At 40.8% G+C, this 19,978-nt stretch overlaps 1 protein-coding gene across 3 annotated transcripts in view; it reads right to left on the minus strand.

Moving 5' to 3' along the window:
• The window catches only part of ARMC2 (armadillo repeat containing 2), a 1,279,645-nt gene that overhangs the window by 250,487 nt on the left and 1,009,180 nt on the right, over positions 1 to 19,978 (minus strand). For all 3 annotated transcript variants that reach the window (XM_044065306.1, XM_044065323.1, XM_044065313.1), the window contains exon 14: positions 15,958 to 16,080. In XM_044065306.1, coding sequence (XP_043921241.1) covers positions 15,958 to 16,080 — 123 coding nt within the window. The remainder of the gene's footprint in view (positions 1 to 15,957; positions 16,081 to 19,978) is intronic.

The following is a 19,978-nucleotide window of genomic DNA, read 5'->3' on the forward strand; positions in this document are numbered from 1 at the left end:
ATTAAGCACAGAAGAGGTTATCAGGGACCTGGGGACCCAAGTTGACAGTAACCTTTATTTTGACACTCACATTGCCAACGTGGTTAGGAGGACCTTCTACATTGCCCACTTGATTATGAAGGGATTCACATCCAGATCAAGGGAGGTCATTGTTCCCCTGTACTCTTCACTTATCAGACCAATAATTGAGTACAATGCCCCATTCGGAATGTATCTTACCCGACACCTGCAGCAATTGGAAAGACCCCAAAAGTTCCTCACCAAAAGGATAAAGGGGCTCAAAAATATGCCATATGCTGCCCGACTGAAGAAACTCCAGCTCTATTCAGTCGCATACCGTCTGCTCAGAGGTGACCTGTGCCTGACATACAAGGCCATGTCCAACCCGGAATTAATGGACATGCTCCACCTCAAAAAATCCAAATCCACCAGAGCCACAAGAGCAAGAGACTTAAACCTCAACACGGATATAAATAGGACATGCTGGAGGGACAGATTCATCACCCAGAGACTCCCTATGCTGTGGAACAGAATCCCGGTCCATGTGAGACAGAGCACCTCGCTGGCTCTGTTCAAGAGGAATCTTGACCAGTGGATGGGAGATCGTAGGTTTACCCCGGGGATCATCTCTGTATCACTGCTGGACAGAGGCACGGCAAACTAATGGGTATAGTATTCTTCAACCTAAGGGGTGGTGAAAGCCACACAACTCTGGCTAGGCTTATAAATGCCTTAGGGCAGATAGCCTAGTATGAACCTATGAACCTATTCTTATCTATCTCTAAGAGAAACACTATACCTAAATCTTACTTACAGAGCCAGGCAAATGCAAGTGCTGAATGGATGTCTACAGGTCCAAAGACAAAATACAACATGCACAGACTCACTCTCTGAGATAATTCTGAAATTACTATCAAACATTTCTGCTGGGTTATCTCAGATTACATCATTTTGTGTCACCTCTGCCTTTAGTTTCCAGGCTAAGAGAAACCTAAAAATTTAGCACTTCTGTGTCAAAAATACTTGTATTTTAGAAGTTTGCCTGAAATTGGAAGTCATACAATAGTTACACACCTTTACCTTTGAAACTTATAATTATTTTTGCTTCCAGGCAACAGAAATAATTTTTTAGCTGCAGACATTCTGTCTCCTAGCTTAAACACCATCGTAAACAATTCACTTATTTTCTTAGAGTTTGCAAGTTAACGCTGTTCTTTTCCAGTAGGGTACACTGTGGTTAAATTCGTGAAGCTCAGCACAAAACATACAGTTTAACATAACATATAAAAACACAATTGGAACAACAGGAAATTTGCTTGTAGACTAAAACCACACTTAATATAGATGAATGAACCTTTATTCCGAATGGTCAGAGTTAAGCACTTTTGTCAAAGGACTTCTTCAGAACTAACTCTTCAAAGACCTGTAAACACTTGCATATTAATTGTCATTCACCACAAATCAGCTATTACTATTAATCACTTAAATTCACTTAATTGCCTAAAAACATATTTCCATGTAAAATATGAACTCTTATATAAGGAAACAATTAAAAACAATATATGCATACAACACATCCATAATTTTATATTTCCAAGCGTCACAATTTTAAAATAGGCATAATAGTGCAACTTTCATTTTAGCCCCGACAGGTTTATGGCATTCATTATTAATTGCCATTTTAATTCACATTTGTTCAAGTCATCCTGTTATAAAGCTCCTATCATCCTTAGTTATTTGTTTTATTACAAAAAAAAAAACAAAATGATGTGTAGGAAATAACAATATATGTCTATAAATTAGTGTTTCTTTCTCTTCTTAGATCACTCAAATGTTTATAAATTATTTCCTTCATCTTTCTGCCAGTTTTTCCTACATAGAAGGCCGGGCAACACTGACAGCAAGCAATGTACACCATCCTTTTGTTTCACAATTATAATGAGCTAAGGTTTTATAATATTTTCCCATTAATGCTCATCTCATTATTGACTAAAATAAAGTGACACTGTGAGCACCTCTTACATTTAAACATACCCCTCTGTCTTCCATTACTAATGGGCTATTTTCTTTCCAACATTTGTTTAATAGATCTATCCTTTCTAAACACACTCAATGGTCTCTTACCTACTAATCTAAATACTTCCTTATTACCCGAAAATATTGTCCAGTTTTTCTCCAGTATTCTAATAATTCCATAAATATCCAAATTAAAGGTGGATATAAATAATTTATTAGTATCAAAGTTACCAGAAATTTTAATTTGACTATTCTTTATTTTACTACTATGATTATTAGACTCTATTATCCCTGTTTCCTGTTTTTTTTTATCTAATAATGGTTTATACACCCATTCCTTTCTCTTTGTTAAAACCTCATCCTTTATTCCCTCTAAACATTTTAACAGCTGGCACCCCTGATATCAAAAGAAAACTGTGGTAAAATGCCAGCTGGTGAGACTAGCAAGAATGGTCTCTCCAAGAGACAGATTTTTGGAAGAATGTAATAAGGTAATGGATATGTTTAGGAAAAAGGTTATCCTGAGGATTTTTTAGAGGGAATCTACTTAATGCTTACAGAAGTCCTGTGCTACTTGCATCAAGAATACATTTAAGGAAACTAGTAATGCGCACTAGGAAACTATTAGGAAGCTCAAAGCTGAATATGAACTTAAAATAGCTACTAAAACCAAAAATAAATACATAATCTTTCTTTAACTATGTCAGGAAGTTAAGAGCTAACACCAAACAATGTTTGGAGCTAGGCCACAATAATATTACTGATGATGTCCCAAAGAAAATGCTAAGATTCTAGGTGACAAGTTTAGGGCAAATTTTACTGCATCGACAGTTATTGGTGTTACAAATATCCACTAGTCACAGCCATCCCCCCTTAATTAAGTCCAGTCAGCCCTCTCAAAATCTATGAACACTCGATTCACTGGCCAAGATAACATACCAGGTTGCCTGATTATTGGTGCCAGATGATGCATATCTGAACCACTACTTAACCTCTTTAATCTAAGTCACTCCACTAGATGCATTATTGAAGCCTAGAAAACAGCCACCATAGAGCAAAAGACCCTGGTAACTACAGACCCTCTAGTCTCATTAGCATCGCATGCAAAGGTAGGGAATGTACTAACCTGGACTTCATAAATCTGGGCACTGAGAATCTGTTGCTCATGGATCCTCATCAACTTGGCCTTGTCAAAGGAAGGTCCTGCCTCTTTAACCTCAATTTCTGTGGAAAAGTCAGTAAAACAGTGGATAGTACTTATGCAGTACATGCACTATATCTGGCCAGTCCAAGGGTCTTTTACATCATTCTTAATGAAAGCATTACTGACATACTTGTAAATTTGAATATACTGTAAATCTTGTTGTGTGGTGAATGACTAATTGGTTGTCTGACAGAATCCACATATTTAGAGTTGCAGGTGCCACTTCTGAAAGCAAAAACATGACCAGTGGTGTACTGCTGGGCTCAGTGTTGTACCTGCTGTTATTTGACATCTATTTCTAAAACCTTCAGTCCAACACTTCTGGTCTATGGTTACCTAAGTTTGCATATAACTGTAAATTAGTAGTCATTCAGTCTTACACTGACTGTGAGTTAGACGAGGTCAACAACTGGTGCAAGGAGAATGGTCTCAAATTAAATGGGAAAAGTGTAGTTAATTTTGATAAATAAAACATTTTCCCATACTATGTAAATGACACACCCCTGCAATCAAGCATTGTCATCAGGGATCTAAACACTCTTGCTGATAATTCCTTATCTTTTGGCCATCGTGTCACCAGAGTAGTTAGGAAAGCCTTCTATGTTTCTCATCTAATTTCCAAAGGCATCTCATTTAGAGTCAAAGAAGTCCTAACTTCCTTTTTCATATTTCATCAGAATCATGATTAACTATAATAAGAAGTTATGTACCTACCATAACGTTCCATGTTAGTTGTCTTCATCTCGCCTTCTTTCTTGCTGGATGGGGTTCGGAGCCAATCCTCGGCTCCGACTCAGCCTTATACTAAAGCTCGAGAGCTATTTACTGGCTCGAGGCCACCCCTTATCCCACAATGCAAGGCGTCAGATATCCAGATCTCATTTGGAAAAGCTAACACCATGGAAAAAAAATCACACTAGAGCCCACCAAGGTTAACCTACAGTTGTACAAACAGAGAAGGACGTAACCTAAAAACAAGGTCAACCGTAGGAAGAAGACCTCAAGAAGGATTCTTCTCAGTCCTAACCAGGCAAGGGGGATGGAGGGTGGGACTCAAGAAAAAAGGCGAGATGAAGACAACTAACATGGAACATTATGGTAGGTACATAACTTCTTAATGTTACGTTGTCTATCTCGCCTTCATTCTTGCTGGATGGGACAGCGTCCCTAGCACCTTAGTCCTGGGTGGCTCATCAAAACAGACTCTTGAGCACAGTGGAACCAAAATCAGCTCGACTCCTGGAGGCCACATCCAACTTGTAATGCGAAATGAAAGTATGAGAACATATTTATTTGTCAGACAGTGTATAAGGTTTGAGCTTTGACTCACCACTATCTTGTGATTTGTTAATTGTTGCTTAAGCAGTGATGTCATCTCCTGTATTTAAGCACTTGCAATCTGACTACCTTTTGATGTCTGATGAACCGTTAATCTTAACGTGAAAGCGCTAACTAACTGCAGTCCTTTTTGTCTGTCTGTTTTCAATGCAATAAACCTTGGATATTTTGGACACTCTTGAAGTTGCTTTGTTACGCAGTCCATGGTGCATTCCTCTGATATATTTTTTATTACTTGTGGTTTTTCGTTCTGAGGGTGCTTTATCCAGCAGATATTGGTTCTCTTTCATTGTGCTGCTACTATTTTACTTTTCTGCTGGAACATGGCTGCTACGTCGACCAATCGACTTGATGTACTTGGAGTCGATGAACCTTTTAACTTGGATGGTTTAGTCGCTATAACTGCTAATCCATTACTCAAATTAACATCTAGTGATTTAAACGGAATCGAAGACACTGCCAACAATTTTAGACAAAATATGAATGTAATACTCGTCACTAGGAAGCTAGATAATGTGCAGTGGCAGAAACTGCATATGGAAGCTTGTCTCAGCTTCAAGCTTGTTCCTAGGGGCTTAAGGGTATTGAAAATGCCCACGTTTGGTACATCGCAATCAGAACTTCTAGCCAAGTGGCAGAAGTTGAACCTAGACAAGTTTTTCATATATCAGGATTCTTATTGAACAATATGATATTGTCATTAATGATTTGATCGCAGAAGTCAAAGACCTAGAGAATGAACTGCTCGATCTTTTAGGGCACCAAGAGTTATCTGTTTTATCTGGTGACCTCAAACTTATGCTTGCATCAATTGATACTAAGTCCTTACAGGACAAAAAAAGGAAATTAGAGAGAGATTTTTTGGACTTTCAAAAGGGTCAGGTCTTTTCCTGGCCCCGTGATAAATCTTATTTTAATACCAATAATGCCAATAATGTCAAGAATGCCAGCTTTATGCCTTTAAAACCGGCTACTATTCAACGAGATCCTAGCAAGGGATCCACCCCCATGACGACGACATCAAGAAGCGTCTGTGACATGATTCAACCTTCCATCCCTGTGCATTTGGATTCTGAGGACAGCAACGTAACTTCAGGGAATACTAAACATCGACAAGTAGTCGTTGAAGCAATTATACATGCAGAGAGGAGTGCTAACAGCGACAATCAGTCAATATCAGATGTTCCATTAGTCCATATGGGAAACGATGTGCGCAGGAAGCAATTATCCATGGATCCTTTTGTCATCTCAGCAGAAGACGAAGTTTTTGGTGTGGGTGAAGGATTTCCTTCTTTTCCGCTGCCCTTCAAACCCTTGTGGGAAGGACTTGGTCTCCACAGGGAAGGGCTGTAAAAAGAAAGAATACAGAGGAAGCTCTTCAGCAAACAAAGAAAGTACTGAAGCAGAGTCCCAGGACTTGGTTATGAATATTTCTAGGTACGTTTTAAACACACATGAATTGTCCATTTTAAACAAAGGATTGGGTTTTATACCCTCCAATTGTAATGACCTCACTGATGTGATTATTGACATCAAGCTTTTTACTAGGAATTTAGGTTTGAAGCTGTTATATGGGTCGGATACCTGTACTGGTGGAAGCGATTTTGATTTATTTAAGAAACCTTCCACTTTTGTGCCTCAGCAACATCCTTTACTAGAGGCTTTTGAACAAGCCTGTGAGAACGAGATTTTTGAATTATATAACAACAAACAGGTTAAATCAGGTTTTTTTTAATACAACTATAGAAGAAAGAAATGCAATAGTTAGTTTGAGAAATAATTAATCAATAGTGATTAGACAGGCAGACAAGGGAGGAGCTGTGGTTATTATGGATAGATCTATGTACAGTATGAAGATGGAGTCTATGCTATTGGATAGTGAGACATACCTTCCTTTACATAACTATGAACTTAACAATTTGATTAAAGGTGTGCATAGTTGCCTTTATGATCTATTGATACGATTCATTTCTTGGAGAATTTATCCATTTTTGCTAATTCCCCTTTTTCTCATAGTGATGACATTTTGGTCACACTCGACGTTAAATCTCTTTTCACTTCAATACCGAACAACATTGGTATGGACTTCATTAGATTGTTCATGGTTAAGAACAGGATATCAGATGACAAGATTAGCAGATGGATGTCTCTTCTTGAGTTAATACTTGAGAACAATGTGCTGCTCTATAACAATCAGTACTTTTTACAAACCAAAGGCGTGGCGATGGGTACCCCATGTGCCAACACCTATGCTAATTTGGTGTTGGCACACTGGGAAGACATGTTTATTTTCAATAACAATATTGTATTTAAGGAGCACCTAAAATATTACAATAGGTTTGTGGATGATGTTTTTATTTTGTGGGGAGGAACTGCAGAACAGCTGATGGATTTTGTAACTTATTTGAACAAGACCACAGGGTTTCTCTGTTTTGAATGCTCTCATTCTACTGAAGCCATTGATTTTTTAGATGTCAGAATTATTAAGGCCTGTAATGGCTTTGACACTGAATTATTCAGAAAGCCTTGTTGGAAGAATAATCTGTTGCATCGCAATAGCATGCACCCCAAACACATACATAAGAACATAGTGAAAAATCAAATAATGAGGGGATCTAGATTGACTACCCAAAATACGGCCTATGAGAATCATAAAACATTACTATCGATGAATTTCATGTCTAGAGGATATAATAGATCAGAGGTCCACAATGATATTATTGAAGGAGACCGGCATAGATCGGGCTCTGGTGCCCCTTTGATGAGACGATCAGGAGTTCATTTGTCACCCAGTAATGATCGTGATGTTGCTCCTGTAAATAGGATAATCATTCCATATACCAACAGAAACAGCTACATCACAAGAGTTCTCAACAACAATTGGAAGCTCTTGATGATGGATGACAGAATTAAGAATCTAGTAGATGACAGACCACGAATAGCATATAGGAATATGCACTCATTAAAGAGACTATTATGCTATGATAGGGAACATATGAATAACAGACTATCTGGAAGACATGGTACTTTTCCATGCCGTTCCTGCAATCAGTGCAGGTATATAGGTGACTCCAATTGCTTCACCCATCCTACCACTGGACGTACTTATGTCTTTAAGCATTATGCAGATTGCAGATCTATCAATGCTATATATGTAGCTGAATGTCAACTTTGCAAGGAGTTTTATGTTAGTAAGACCAACAGATCCCTACGTGAGCGCATTAGGGAGCACATATATGCCATTGAGAAAAGCAATACCACCAATGCTTTAGCACGACATGTTGTTGAACACGGATCTTCTCACACCTTTAAGTTTAAGGTACTAGAACTAGTTATGAAAAGTGGTAGACTGGGTAACATCAGGAATCACACTGAAGAGAGGGAAGGAAAGTGGATTTTGAAGTTACAAGCCCATATGGGCTGAATGATAGGATCACCCTCAAACCTTTTTTGGCTAGTAGACCATTGAGACAATCACAAATACATACATATTTTTTTCATATATATATTTTTTAATATATTTTTATAAAGTGTGTTAATCGGATCCTATCATTAATGCATTATTTTGACATTAGTAGTTTTTCATTGTGTTTTCAGATTTGATAAATTATTTATGCTGTTTGCTTTTTTATACTTTTATGAATGTTTTAAACATATTTGTCAGACAGTGTATAAGGTTTGAGCTTTGACTCACCACTATCTTGTGATTTGTTCATTGTTGCTTAAGCAATGATGTCATCTCCTGTATTTAAGCACTTGCAATCTGACTGCCTTTTGATGTCTGATGAAGCGTTAATCTTAACGTGAAAGCGCTAACTAACTGCAGTCCTTTTTGTCTGTCTGTTTTCAACGCAATAAACCTTGGATATTTTGGACCTCTTGAAGTTGCTTTGTTATGCAGTCCATGGTGCATTCCTCTGATACAGGACAGGAAGAGTTGATCTGATTTTCTTGACTGTTTGGTCCTATCCAAATAAAAACGTAGCTGCCTGTGAACGTCCAAACAGTGTAACTTTTGTTCAGCTCTGTTTGAATAATTAGGAAAAAATACAGGGAGATCAATGGCCTGATTGAGATTTGTCTCCGAGGGTATTTTGGGCAAAAAGGAAGGATTAGTCCTAAGTGAAACTCTATCTTTGTGAAAAATAAGATATGGAGGGCGAACGCAAAGGGCTTGAAGTTCCGATACTCTTCTGGCTGAGGTGATGGCTACCAAGAAGAGAGTCTTCTAGGAGAGTAATTTTAAGGAACAAGAAGCTGCAGGTTCGAAAGGAAGGAGAATCAATGAAGTTAATATCAAGTTCAAATCCCATGGAGGGGGGGATCTTTAACCGAGGGTCTAAGTAACATAGTCCCTTTAAGAAAAGCTTTACAAAGTTTGTGGGACATAACACTGGACTCTGATAGGCTATCGTGAAAATTTGCGATAGCAGCCAATTGTACCCTAAGGGTGGCAACTGAGGAGCCTGCTCGAAAAAGTTCCGCCAAAAAATCTAAAATATTATGGATAGGGGCTGTAAATGGGTTAATTTTTTTAGCCGCTGTCCAGAAGGAAAAACGTTTCCACTTACTAACATAAGTCTTTCTAGTAGAAGGTTTGTGTGAAGAAAGTATGATTTCGCACACTGGCTGAGAAACATATGGAAGCTTGGCTAAGGTTGGAAGTGGAGCAACCAAGCTGTGAGGTTGAGAGAGTGAAGGGATTGGTGCAGCCCGCCCGACTGATGGATCAAGAGGTCTGGCACTGGGTCCAGATTCCAGGGCTGCTCCAGCAGGTGATGATGCAGGAATGGGAACCAAATTTGTCGAGGCCAGTAAGGAGCAATGAGGATCATCCTGGATCCCAAAGCGGTTGCTTTCTGAATCAGTTTTGGAATTAAGGGAAAAGGAGGGAATGCATAGAGCAGAACCCGGGGCCAATCGTGAAATAGAGCGTCTCTGGGGGGATGGCCTGGGAGAGGGGAGAGAGTGAAGAAGTCGCTGCACTTGCTGTTGAGAGGGGTTGAAAATTCTGTCCGCTACTAACTGATTGAGAGACCACTCGTGAGGCATAAGGATTGCTCTGCTTAGCCTGTCTGCTATGACACTGGACTTCCCGGGGATGTGCGTTGCTATCAGAAACCGTTGAGAGGAGATCGCCCACTGCCAGAGTCTGAGTGCTTCTCGACATAAGGGATAGGACCTGGTTTCGCCCTGCTTGTTGATGTACCACACTACTGACATATTGTCCGTCTGAACTGCAATATTCCTGGTAGGTAGAGAGTCCTGAAGAGCTTCCAACGCTAAAAGTACCACTCTCATCTCCAAGACGTTTATGTGCAGATGTTACTCTAGGGGATGCCAAGTGCACTGGACAGTCCTGCCCTGAAAATGCCCCCCCTCACCCGAACAGGGAGGCATCCGTTGTCACCGTGGCAACCGGAGGAGAAAGTACAAATGGTCTGCCCTGAAAAACTTGAGGGGAGACCATCCACCAAGAAAGGTGGTCTTTGCATGACTGGGTGATTATTATGTTGTGAGACATCGGAAGCTGTTGAAAAGACCATTGGGTAAAAAAATCCGCATGTGAAAACAAGCCAGGGGAAGTAATGTGATTGTTGCTGCCATGAGACCCAAGGTTTTCAATACAAATCTGGCCTGGATTGTCTTGCATTGTAGTAACGTTTGAACATGTCGGCGAATGACTAATACTCTTTCTAATGGAAGTTTTGCCGACAGTTCTTTTGTGTTTAATATGGCACCTATAAAGGTTATAGATTGATAAGGCGACAACGCAGACTTTTCAAAGTTTATGGAGATACCTAGCTCTGAGCAAGTTTGGATGGTATAATCCCTGGCTCGGATTAGCTAATGCCTGGTGGAAGCAGTTAGGAGCCAGTCGTCTAGATATGGAAACACCTGGAATCCTCGCCATCTCAGGTGAGCCATGACCACTGCCATGCATTTGGTGAACACCCTGGGGGCTGTGGTGAGACCAAAGGGCAGGGCTCTGAATTGATAGTGACTGGCTCCCAGCTGGAAGTGGAGAAACCTCCTGGAGCGTCTGTTCATTCTGATATGGTAGTATGCATCCTGAAGGTCTATGGAGCACATCCAAATGTCCGGACCCAAAAAGTGTAGAATGGACTGAAGCGTGACCATCCGGAACTTCGTTCTTTGAATAGATTTGTTTAACCTGCTGAGATCCAAAATGGATCTCCAGTCCCCTGTCTTCTTTGGTACCAAAAAGAACTTGGAGTAAATCCTGGATCCTTGCTGGTCTGCTGGGACTGGCTGGATGGCTCTTTTCCTTAGCAGTTTTGAGATTTCTAGTACTGCTTGTTCCTTTAGACCGGGTGGAACATCTGGAAGGGATCGGTTTGTTTGAATGGGGGTGTGGACAAAGGGGACTTTGTAACCCTCGATATGATAGCCTGTACCCATTTGTCTTGTGTGAGGAGTCGCCAGGCTTCTGGGTACAGTGATAATCTTCCCCCAACTGCCTCAGAGAGTGGACAGTCAGGCAGCCCCTCAGGGGTGCTGAAAGGGTTTGTCGGAAAAAGTTTCCCTACTACCCTGATTCTGCAGACCCCCTCTGCCCCTCGGGCAGCATCTATTGTTGTTCCCTCCTCTGACCCTGGAGGGAAACTCTCCACATGTGTCAGGCACGACTCTTTGGGGTTTGCAAAACCACATTTTCCCACCCTTCTGACCTTTAGGGTCTAGGAAGGAGTAGAAAAACGGACTCCCACGGCAGAGAGAGTCTTGCCTTCCTGCTCACACCTGGTAAGGGTATCCTTCACCTGTGGTCCGAACAAAGCCGAAACATCAAAGGGGGTATTGGTGAAGGACGCCTTAAAGGGGTCAGAAAAATTGCATAACTGCATCCAGGCATGTCTTCTCAAAGCCACGCCTGTGCCTGTGGCCCTACTCGCTCCATCGGCTGCATAAGAAATGAGTCGCATGGAGGAGTTGACTACAGAATTAAGAGTTGCCAGCTGGGAGTTAATCTTTTCCTGAGACCCCGCAGCAGATGGATCCTGAAGAGTATCACCCAGTTCCTTAAGGAGATCTCTCTGAAGGCGGGTGAAATGGCACAGATAGTACAGCGACCGCATAGAAAAAGTCGCTGAAGAGAACATCCGCTTGCCGTACCTATCCATCGTCCTAGATTCTTTATTAGGTGGATGGACAGGCATTGAAGGGTCAGCCAACTCCTTCTTAGTGGCTGCTGCAACCACCATGGCATCAACAGGGACACCCTTAGTGAGAAACTGTTTGTTGGATGGGGCTGTGATGAATTTTGTGGGCCTGCGGGGAGTTGGTTCCACTGTGTCAGGGGCCATCCATGCCTTCCGAGCCACTACTTCCATGAGTGGGTCGAAAGGCGGAGACACCCAGGAGGTGGAAGGCCGAGAACCAAACGCGTCCAGATACACAGACTCATCCTCGGAAGGGTTGAGGGCAGTCCAGTTCCCCCTCTGCTTAAGGATCTCAAGGATGTCTGTAAAGGAGACATCCTCAGAGGGGGACCTTGGGGACCCTTCCGAATCCTACAAGTCAGTGTCAGAAGTGACTGACTCGGGGGAGTCAACATGCTTCCTCTTACATTTTCTCTTCCGAGGGGGCTCCTCCGAATATCAGGGGAGGCCTCGGAAGAGGAAGATGCACCAAATGGGGCTACCTGGAGCGCTTGTTCTCCACGCTTGGGGTCAGGAGGGTGAACAGAGATGGACACAGGCACCATGGGGGGAGGAGTCGAAGGGGTCGATCGCGGAGCCGACCCAGGAGTCAGCACGCTCCTCATGACCTCAAAGGCGCTCCTATCAGGCAGAGAAGAGGGCCCCCGCTCCGAAGAGACGTGAACCCCTCCCAGCACCGAGAGGGACGGCTCTGAGGCTGAGCTCACCTGCGCCGAGGCCCCGAGAGTGAGAACAAGGTCGGACAAGGGTCTGATGCAACTTTCCCCCTTGAAGCTGACGAGGGAGTCTCAGCACCCGGATCCCTCCAAGGACGGAACCAATGAAGAGATCGGAGCCGACGAAGGAGCCGAAGGGTGGGGTATCAGCTCAGACGTTCCGACGATTTGAGCCCCAACAAGCTCCGGCTCCAAACACGGCAGTAGAGTCAGAGTAGGAATAGTTGAAGAAACAGGGATAGCCACAGTCTGCTGAGAAGGGCTAGTCAACATATTGGCCAGTGCCTGTGACTTAAGGAGCCTACTGACCACCCTCTGTAAGTCATGGTCAGATAACCTGGAGGACTGAGAGGAATGGGACCTATGACTCCACTCCGACTGTAGTAATGGGGACCTAGGAGCCGAGCGAACGGACTCTAAAGAGGGGGATCTCGAATGCTTCCGGGTCAGAGAAGTCTCCGATGGCAAAATCGGGGCCGACTGAGGTCTCAAAAACTGTCGGTTCCGGCCGGAACAGACAAGGAAGTAGAAGCTCCGCTCAGCATGGGCTCCGAACAGGGGGCCGACGGTTTGGCGGGCTTTAAGGATTTCCCCGACCAAGGCTTAGCTGGGGATCCTTCAGGCTTTAACAAGCCTCTCAATATAAGTTTATTCCTACGTTCCTGCAGGACTCTCGGACTGAAAGCATGACAGACCGAACAAGAGCCCTGCAGGTCTAGCGGGCCCAAACAATAAACACAAGAAGTGTGACCATCTGTCAGAGACATCTTCTGACAGCACGAGTCACACTTCTTGAAACCTGAAACCTTGGTATCTTTGGACATAGTAGAAGAGATACCAAGGAAAGTTAAACTAGTGCTTAAACACAGACACACACGCACTAGAACAGACAATACAACCTCTACAACTATAACAGTTATAATTAACCAAAAAACTATAAAACTATAAATATATAACCACACTATAAAGAGATAGGCCTAACCACTACCCCAAAGGGGGATGAGGAAGGGAATAAAACTCTGTAATGAACAGAAAAAAAGGGATTATAAGTGGGTCTAAAGGGTTACAATTTAACTACTCTAATAGAAAAGAAAATCTAAAATAGCAACAACAACCCTGACTATGAAGTTATAAAAAGAATTATACGACCTGGAGCCAGTACAAAACGCAACCTCATAGCTGAAGCGGCAAACGAGATCTGGGTATCTGACGCCTTGCATTGTGGGATAAGGGGTGGCCTCCAGCTGGTAAATAGCTCTCGAGCTTTAGTATAAGGCCGAGTCAGAGCCGAGGATCGGCTCCGAGCCCATCCAGCAAGAATGAAGGCGAGATAGACAACTTAACATTGCTCCTTTTGACATGCATTTATCTACACATATAACTCAACCTGAAAAACCTCAAAGGTTCCTTATTAAAAAGATCAGTGGTCTCAACAATCATCATTACCAGGACACACACTGGCAGCCCTATCTCTACACCCAGACTCTTACAGACTCTTCCATGCAAATCTGTGTCTAGTCTTTTGAGTCATGAAAGATCCATACCAACTTGACCTTCTATTCATTAACAGAACAAATGGTTCTTAAAAACCTGGTTAAAGGAACTAAGTCTTTATTAACCCTTAAATAAGGCACATTGGCATGATGGATTTTCATTTCAAGCAGAGAAGAAACATTTGTCACCTTCAAGGCAAACACAGATAACTGGATGGGTAGCCTCAAATGTTTACCTGGTCCATCTATAATGCTCTCCCTGATACTGTAGCGAAGGAACTTTTTAATATGGGTTATTGGCTAGACTTGTAATGGTCTGTAGACTGATTGCATAGTGTTAATACATGTTGTAAAAGTACTTTATCATCAAGGAAAAAATATGGATAAAGTCAAACATGAACAGAACTACTGAACAAGAAAAACTAACAGCATTCACAATGGCATGACCGGGACTATTGTATAATAATGACTGTATTGAAAGGGAATTAAATGATAGTAAGTTTATCAAGTGTCACTAACTTGAGACTCAAAAAATTTGGAAAGAGGGTTTCAACAGTGTGTAAAGTTAGCTGTCAGTGGGAGGCCTGTGCCTCACAGATTCAAACCACTTAAAGATCTCTATGGCTAGAGGAAAAATGGAAAGAAGAGCAAGATTATTGTGGGGTTGAAGGAGTCCTCCTCTTCTATCTTATTCCCTTTGAGACTATGTGAGCCTACCACAGTTATTAACCAAGAAACAAAGGTAAATCACAGATTTTCTCTGTGCGTTTTTCTTACATTTATCAGTGGTTAAGCTAAAATAGATTACATGCTGAGCCAATGAATGCAAGATCAGAACCAGAACAATATCTACACACTAAATGCCCTCCGTTAACCATACTTTATCTGCACAAAAACAGAAAACTAATATGCTGTGGAACTGCTCAGAAGATCTAGCGAACAGATGTGATACTATGCTAGGGCTGTAGACAAAGCTGATTATGCCTTTATTTGAACAATTATATACTAGCTGACATCACTAGAAATGACGTATTGGGACAGATATGGAAACTCATACCTTTAGCTGAAAGCCAGATATGCTGCCAAGCACATGAAAACATGGCCAGTCGTGATTCATTAACTAAGTCTTCAGTAGCTGATTGCTTAGAAAATAGGTGTGGCAGAAGGGAAACAAAATCATGATGACACAATGCTGAATCAGACATGCTGAAAAAGTATGCACAAGTCCACAAAATCATAGAATTGCACAGAGTGCATGGCAAACACGCATTCTGTAAGTGGAGGTGCCTTGCATAGTTATATATTGTTTCTATAGCCTCTGATTTAAACAAACATCTGAAACTGACCAGGCAGAAAAGCGCTATACCTGCCCTGGCACTGCACCAAACTGCAACATCCCACCACACATTTCACCTGATCACCAGCGTATTGGGTTCATAAGGACAACATGGAGTTCATCATGGTAGTATTGTGCTACGCTGGTGTGTGACCTTGATTACCAAAGTTCATAATTAATTACTCATGAAGGCTCTGGTTGATACCCTTTTTGTAAATTAATTCTAAGACTCAACACAAGCACAGCAGCTGGGTGAAAGCCTAGGCTGAGTTACTTGTTGGCTTTGCCTCTATCTCACTATATTCAGCACGGGCATCTTCAGCTTTCCATTCCTAAGTAAAGCCCCATGACTGCTGGTATGTGGAAGGGCTGAAGCTGCAGGTGCTAAATGAATCATCAAGGAAGAAAGTACAGTGAGTAAGATAACAATTAAGGAAGAATACTTTCTTCCATCTCAGGAAGAACTCTGCTATTGCTGATGAGAATGACTTGTGGTGTATGCTTCGATACCTCTTCTGACATTGTACTGCTGTTGCACCATATTATGCTGAATCATTAAGCAGCAAACAATAAACGACGGAATCCTGAAATAACATTTTGCAGTGTCAATTTATAAAAAAAAATGGATTGGTCTAAATTCTGCAGGTAGGAAATATAAAAGCTACTGCCTTACATTCAGAGATCCGTAGTTGCCTGCTTCTGACTGCTGAATGTTTTGTTTGATAGTAGGACAGATTGTTGATGGCAGCTGCAGCATTAATCACCAACTCCTCACATTCATCAATTTGCTTGTACTCTAAGATATAAAACAAGACATTTCTGTTAAATGTAGGGTATATAAGGAAATGAGAGTGCATCAAAAAATATTAGCACTTACTGGATTATTTTCTTTTAAGAAAATGTTTTCCAGCTGTGTGTATATTTATGTATATACGTGGAGTGTGCATGTGTGCACATGTGCATTCATTCACACACACACATTCATGTTGCTCAAACATCAGAGCTGTTCTGCAGCTACAGTTTAAGAAGCAATTGGGCAGTAAAGACAACTACATGCACTACAATAACATCTGCACCTCTCAGTCATATGTATGTGAATTATAGCAGTTGTTTCACATGCATGTAGGGCAAGTATTACACTTGATGTGATGAAAATCAGGTGGTTACCGAAGTAAGTTAATTACATAAAACTCTCAGAAAACGTTCACTGCTAAATCTGCATGCCCCAGACAGTAAATAACTAACAGTGCTCTGGGAAGACATCCGGTTTTGTCTAACTGTATACTTTCAGAAGACTGCATGAAAAAAAAAAAATCACAGTTCACAATGCTCAAAAGCTCCAGCAATGTTTTCATGACGTTTCTGAAAAGATGCAATAAAATAAAAGAATAAAAAAATTGTCAACAGTTTGGTGAGCACAAAATAACCAAAAATAAATGCATTGTAAATCATTTATACAGATGCCATTAACTTTATACAGAAGATCAAATCAATCTGAATAAAAAGTGATAGGCAACACATTAGCTATTTTGAGTTTGGAGTTTAATTTGTTTAACTGAAAAAGTAAAAAACTAAAACAGAAAATTGTATTGTTATACAGTTAGGTTACACTGGGAGATATAACTAGACAGGCTGTATTATCATTTTCTGTACTCTGACTTACAGAGCATGTTTATGTGAAACTGACAGTTTAACTTCTGTGTGCTTTAAAAATAATGTGCTGTATTAAGGAAGTACTACATTAAACAAAGAAAAGTCAAGTTATTCTTGTATACACGTTTATCACCTAGACTGGTACTGGTATGGATATTTTGGGACCACAATTTCATTCTTCTGTATAGTGCAGAAGTGTGCCCGTCCCTGCTCTGAAGCATGATTTCTTTAAATAATGATTAGTGTTCTCACATGGTTAGGGCATTACTCAAATAAATCTAATGTTTAAAAAGTGCTTTCTTAGTAATGTGGTAAGGTTATTAGAATACAACGTATATATGTGGACATACACAGGAAGTAACCTTTGTCCTCAAAGAATTAACCCAAGATAGTGCTTTTAAGCAGTGAAACTCTCCCCGAAACACTGCCCCTAATGCAAGTAATGATTATCTAGTGATAATGCCGTTCTTTTTACATTAGTAGCTCTAAGCCAGCTACAGTCTGAAAATTTCTTAGCATTAGTCTCAGGGAATAAAAGAGAAAAGCAATTGCTAGACAAAGCTTAGGACATCATTTAGCCAAGGAAGCAGAAAGTTCAAGCATTATATTGCTTAGTCTGCACCCCTTATGCCAAGTTCCTGATTTGTCACCCAGTCATTTAGAATGACACCCATCTTACACATTCTGTAGTCACACAAATAGATAGGGTTTTGATTATGTGAGGCTCCATGATTAGTGGGCAAACTGACGTCCCATGATTAAAGAAATGCCTTGTTATTGTTCCCCCACCCAAGGCTATAGCCTTGGTTACATTAAGAATGCACTTTGTAAGTTAAATTATTAATTTAGTTAGCTGTAATCTTGATTGCAGTCAGAGGGATTAACATCCTGTGCAAGATTACACTGACAAAGAGGATTGCTTCCTATTACTGTCCCAAACTGCACAACCAAAAAATGAAGCTGAGTCTAACAGAGTAGCTGGTTTAGCAATCCCACCTATCTAGAAAGGTTCTCTATCATACCTCTATGGGAAGAAATAGAATAGGAATCAAAGGCCTAACATCAGCAATGGGAGTCACTGTAACTACTGTGGCAATAACGTAATGTACTGCCCTTGAGGAGTAGCATATTTTCAATGAATATTTTGGTAAATTTTCCAGATCAATTAATGGTGACTTAGATACCAATAATACATTTTCTAATATCTTCTTTTTGTGCAATGTAAGGAGAATCAATAACAAATCACTAGAATTATCTCTCATATTAAATATGGAGGCCATAAACGTCATACTAATTACAAAAACATGATATAATTTTGAGACCACCTATTACAATTTGTCATATTGAGCAATACCATAAATGAACCATAAAATAAAGTGGAATGTCTATTTACGTAAGCAAATATTAAGGCATCACTAATACAAAGAAGGAAAAGATGTACAGCTCTTAATGGTCAAGCTCCTACATAGGAATTACTACAATTTTTTTCTTGCCAGTTTTCATCAAATAATAGCTCTGTTCCCTGAAGACAATAATAAAGCTGAACATTTTAGGGCATGCATTATTCTCACAGATGTTGACATCTAAATCTGTACTCTCTTTATTACATGGAGCTTAAATAAACACTTATAAAACAATACATGATGGTGTGAGCCAAGCACATTTTTAATCTATTAATAGACATTCTGCAGGGACAATAAGATATGGAAAGTATCTCAGTACTAAGCAAGCACATAAATATAACAAAAAACTATTGTTTTATTATTGTGTTTACTAAGTTTAAAGTTAAATTTGATAGCCCAGCTAGAGAATTAAAGTTTAGGCCAAGAACTGCAAGATACAAATTCTTTGAAAGATTCCTCATGAGGCTCTAAGCTTAAGTCATAACATTTTAAAACAATAACATGGTAACCCGGTCTAATTCACCTGAGAGTTTCGAAGAATAAACGTCCGCCTATGTGGATGATGATGTATGATGCTGGCTTTCTTCACAAGCTATTCCTCTGCACCATAATAGCACAAGGTCAGACTTAAGAACTGTTCCACTTACCAGCACTACAGTAAAAATTTCCAGCAGAAAGAATACAGACTCAATACTTTATAGACAATTAATGTTAAACCTAGCTTTGGCTTTTTTTTAAAGATTTTTGGTGCAGATTTCTTTTGCCACATATTACACAATACGCATTTTTAAACTTTTCTACAAGTTATAACAGGACAAGATGTCATAACATTAACAAATGTATCATTTATTCATTTATATCATAAAATCGTCTAAGGCCAGCTTCGAGAGAAAAATTGCACAGGACACTAAGGATAATCACAAGGCTTTCTTTAGTTATGTTAGGAACCTGGGTGGGAATTCCCAGATATGCTCAGAATTAGTCCAAAATGACAAAAAATACACCGAGCCCACAGACATTGCCAACATCCTAGCTGAGAGGTTCAGTGCAAACTTCTCCCCCCTCTCCCCACCAAAAGGGCAAATATCTATCCCAACAGAGTGCTGCCCCCCTGACATCTCAGATGCTCAGGTAAGAGCCGCCCTCTCCAAAGCAAAAAACACAGCATCAATGGGACCAGATGGCGTCCCGGGCTGCATCCTACATGAACTCCAAGAAGAGCTAAACCCAAACATAAAACTACTGTTCAATCTTAGCCTTACTACAGGATATGTACCCAAAGAGTGGCGTACAGCAACAGTGGTCCCTCTCCACAAAGGTGGTGCATCAACGGATCCTGGAAACTATCGTCCCATAAGCCTGACTAGCTTGGTCTGCAAAGCTATGGAAAGGATCATCATGGACCTCATAAATAAAGATATTGGGGACCTACAGACACTGGATCCTACCCAGTTTGGCTTTGTTAAGGGCAGATCCTGCCTCTTAAACCTGGTCGATTTCTTTGAAACAGTCACCAAGGCCATTGACGAGGGGAAGGTGGTCCACACAGCCTACCTGGACCTCGCAAAAGCCTTCGATACAATACCCTACTCGGGCATTATAGATAAGCTCACCAGCTTAAATATAAACCCCTATGTC

This window comes from Protopterus annectens, chromosome 1.part0 (genome assembly GCF_019279795.1).
Source record: "Protopterus annectens isolate FY-2018-M chromosome 1.part0, PAN1.0, whole genome shotgun sequence".
Classification (NCBI taxonomy): domain Eukaryota; kingdom Metazoa; phylum Chordata; order Ceratodontiformes; family Protopteridae; genus Protopterus; species Protopterus annectens.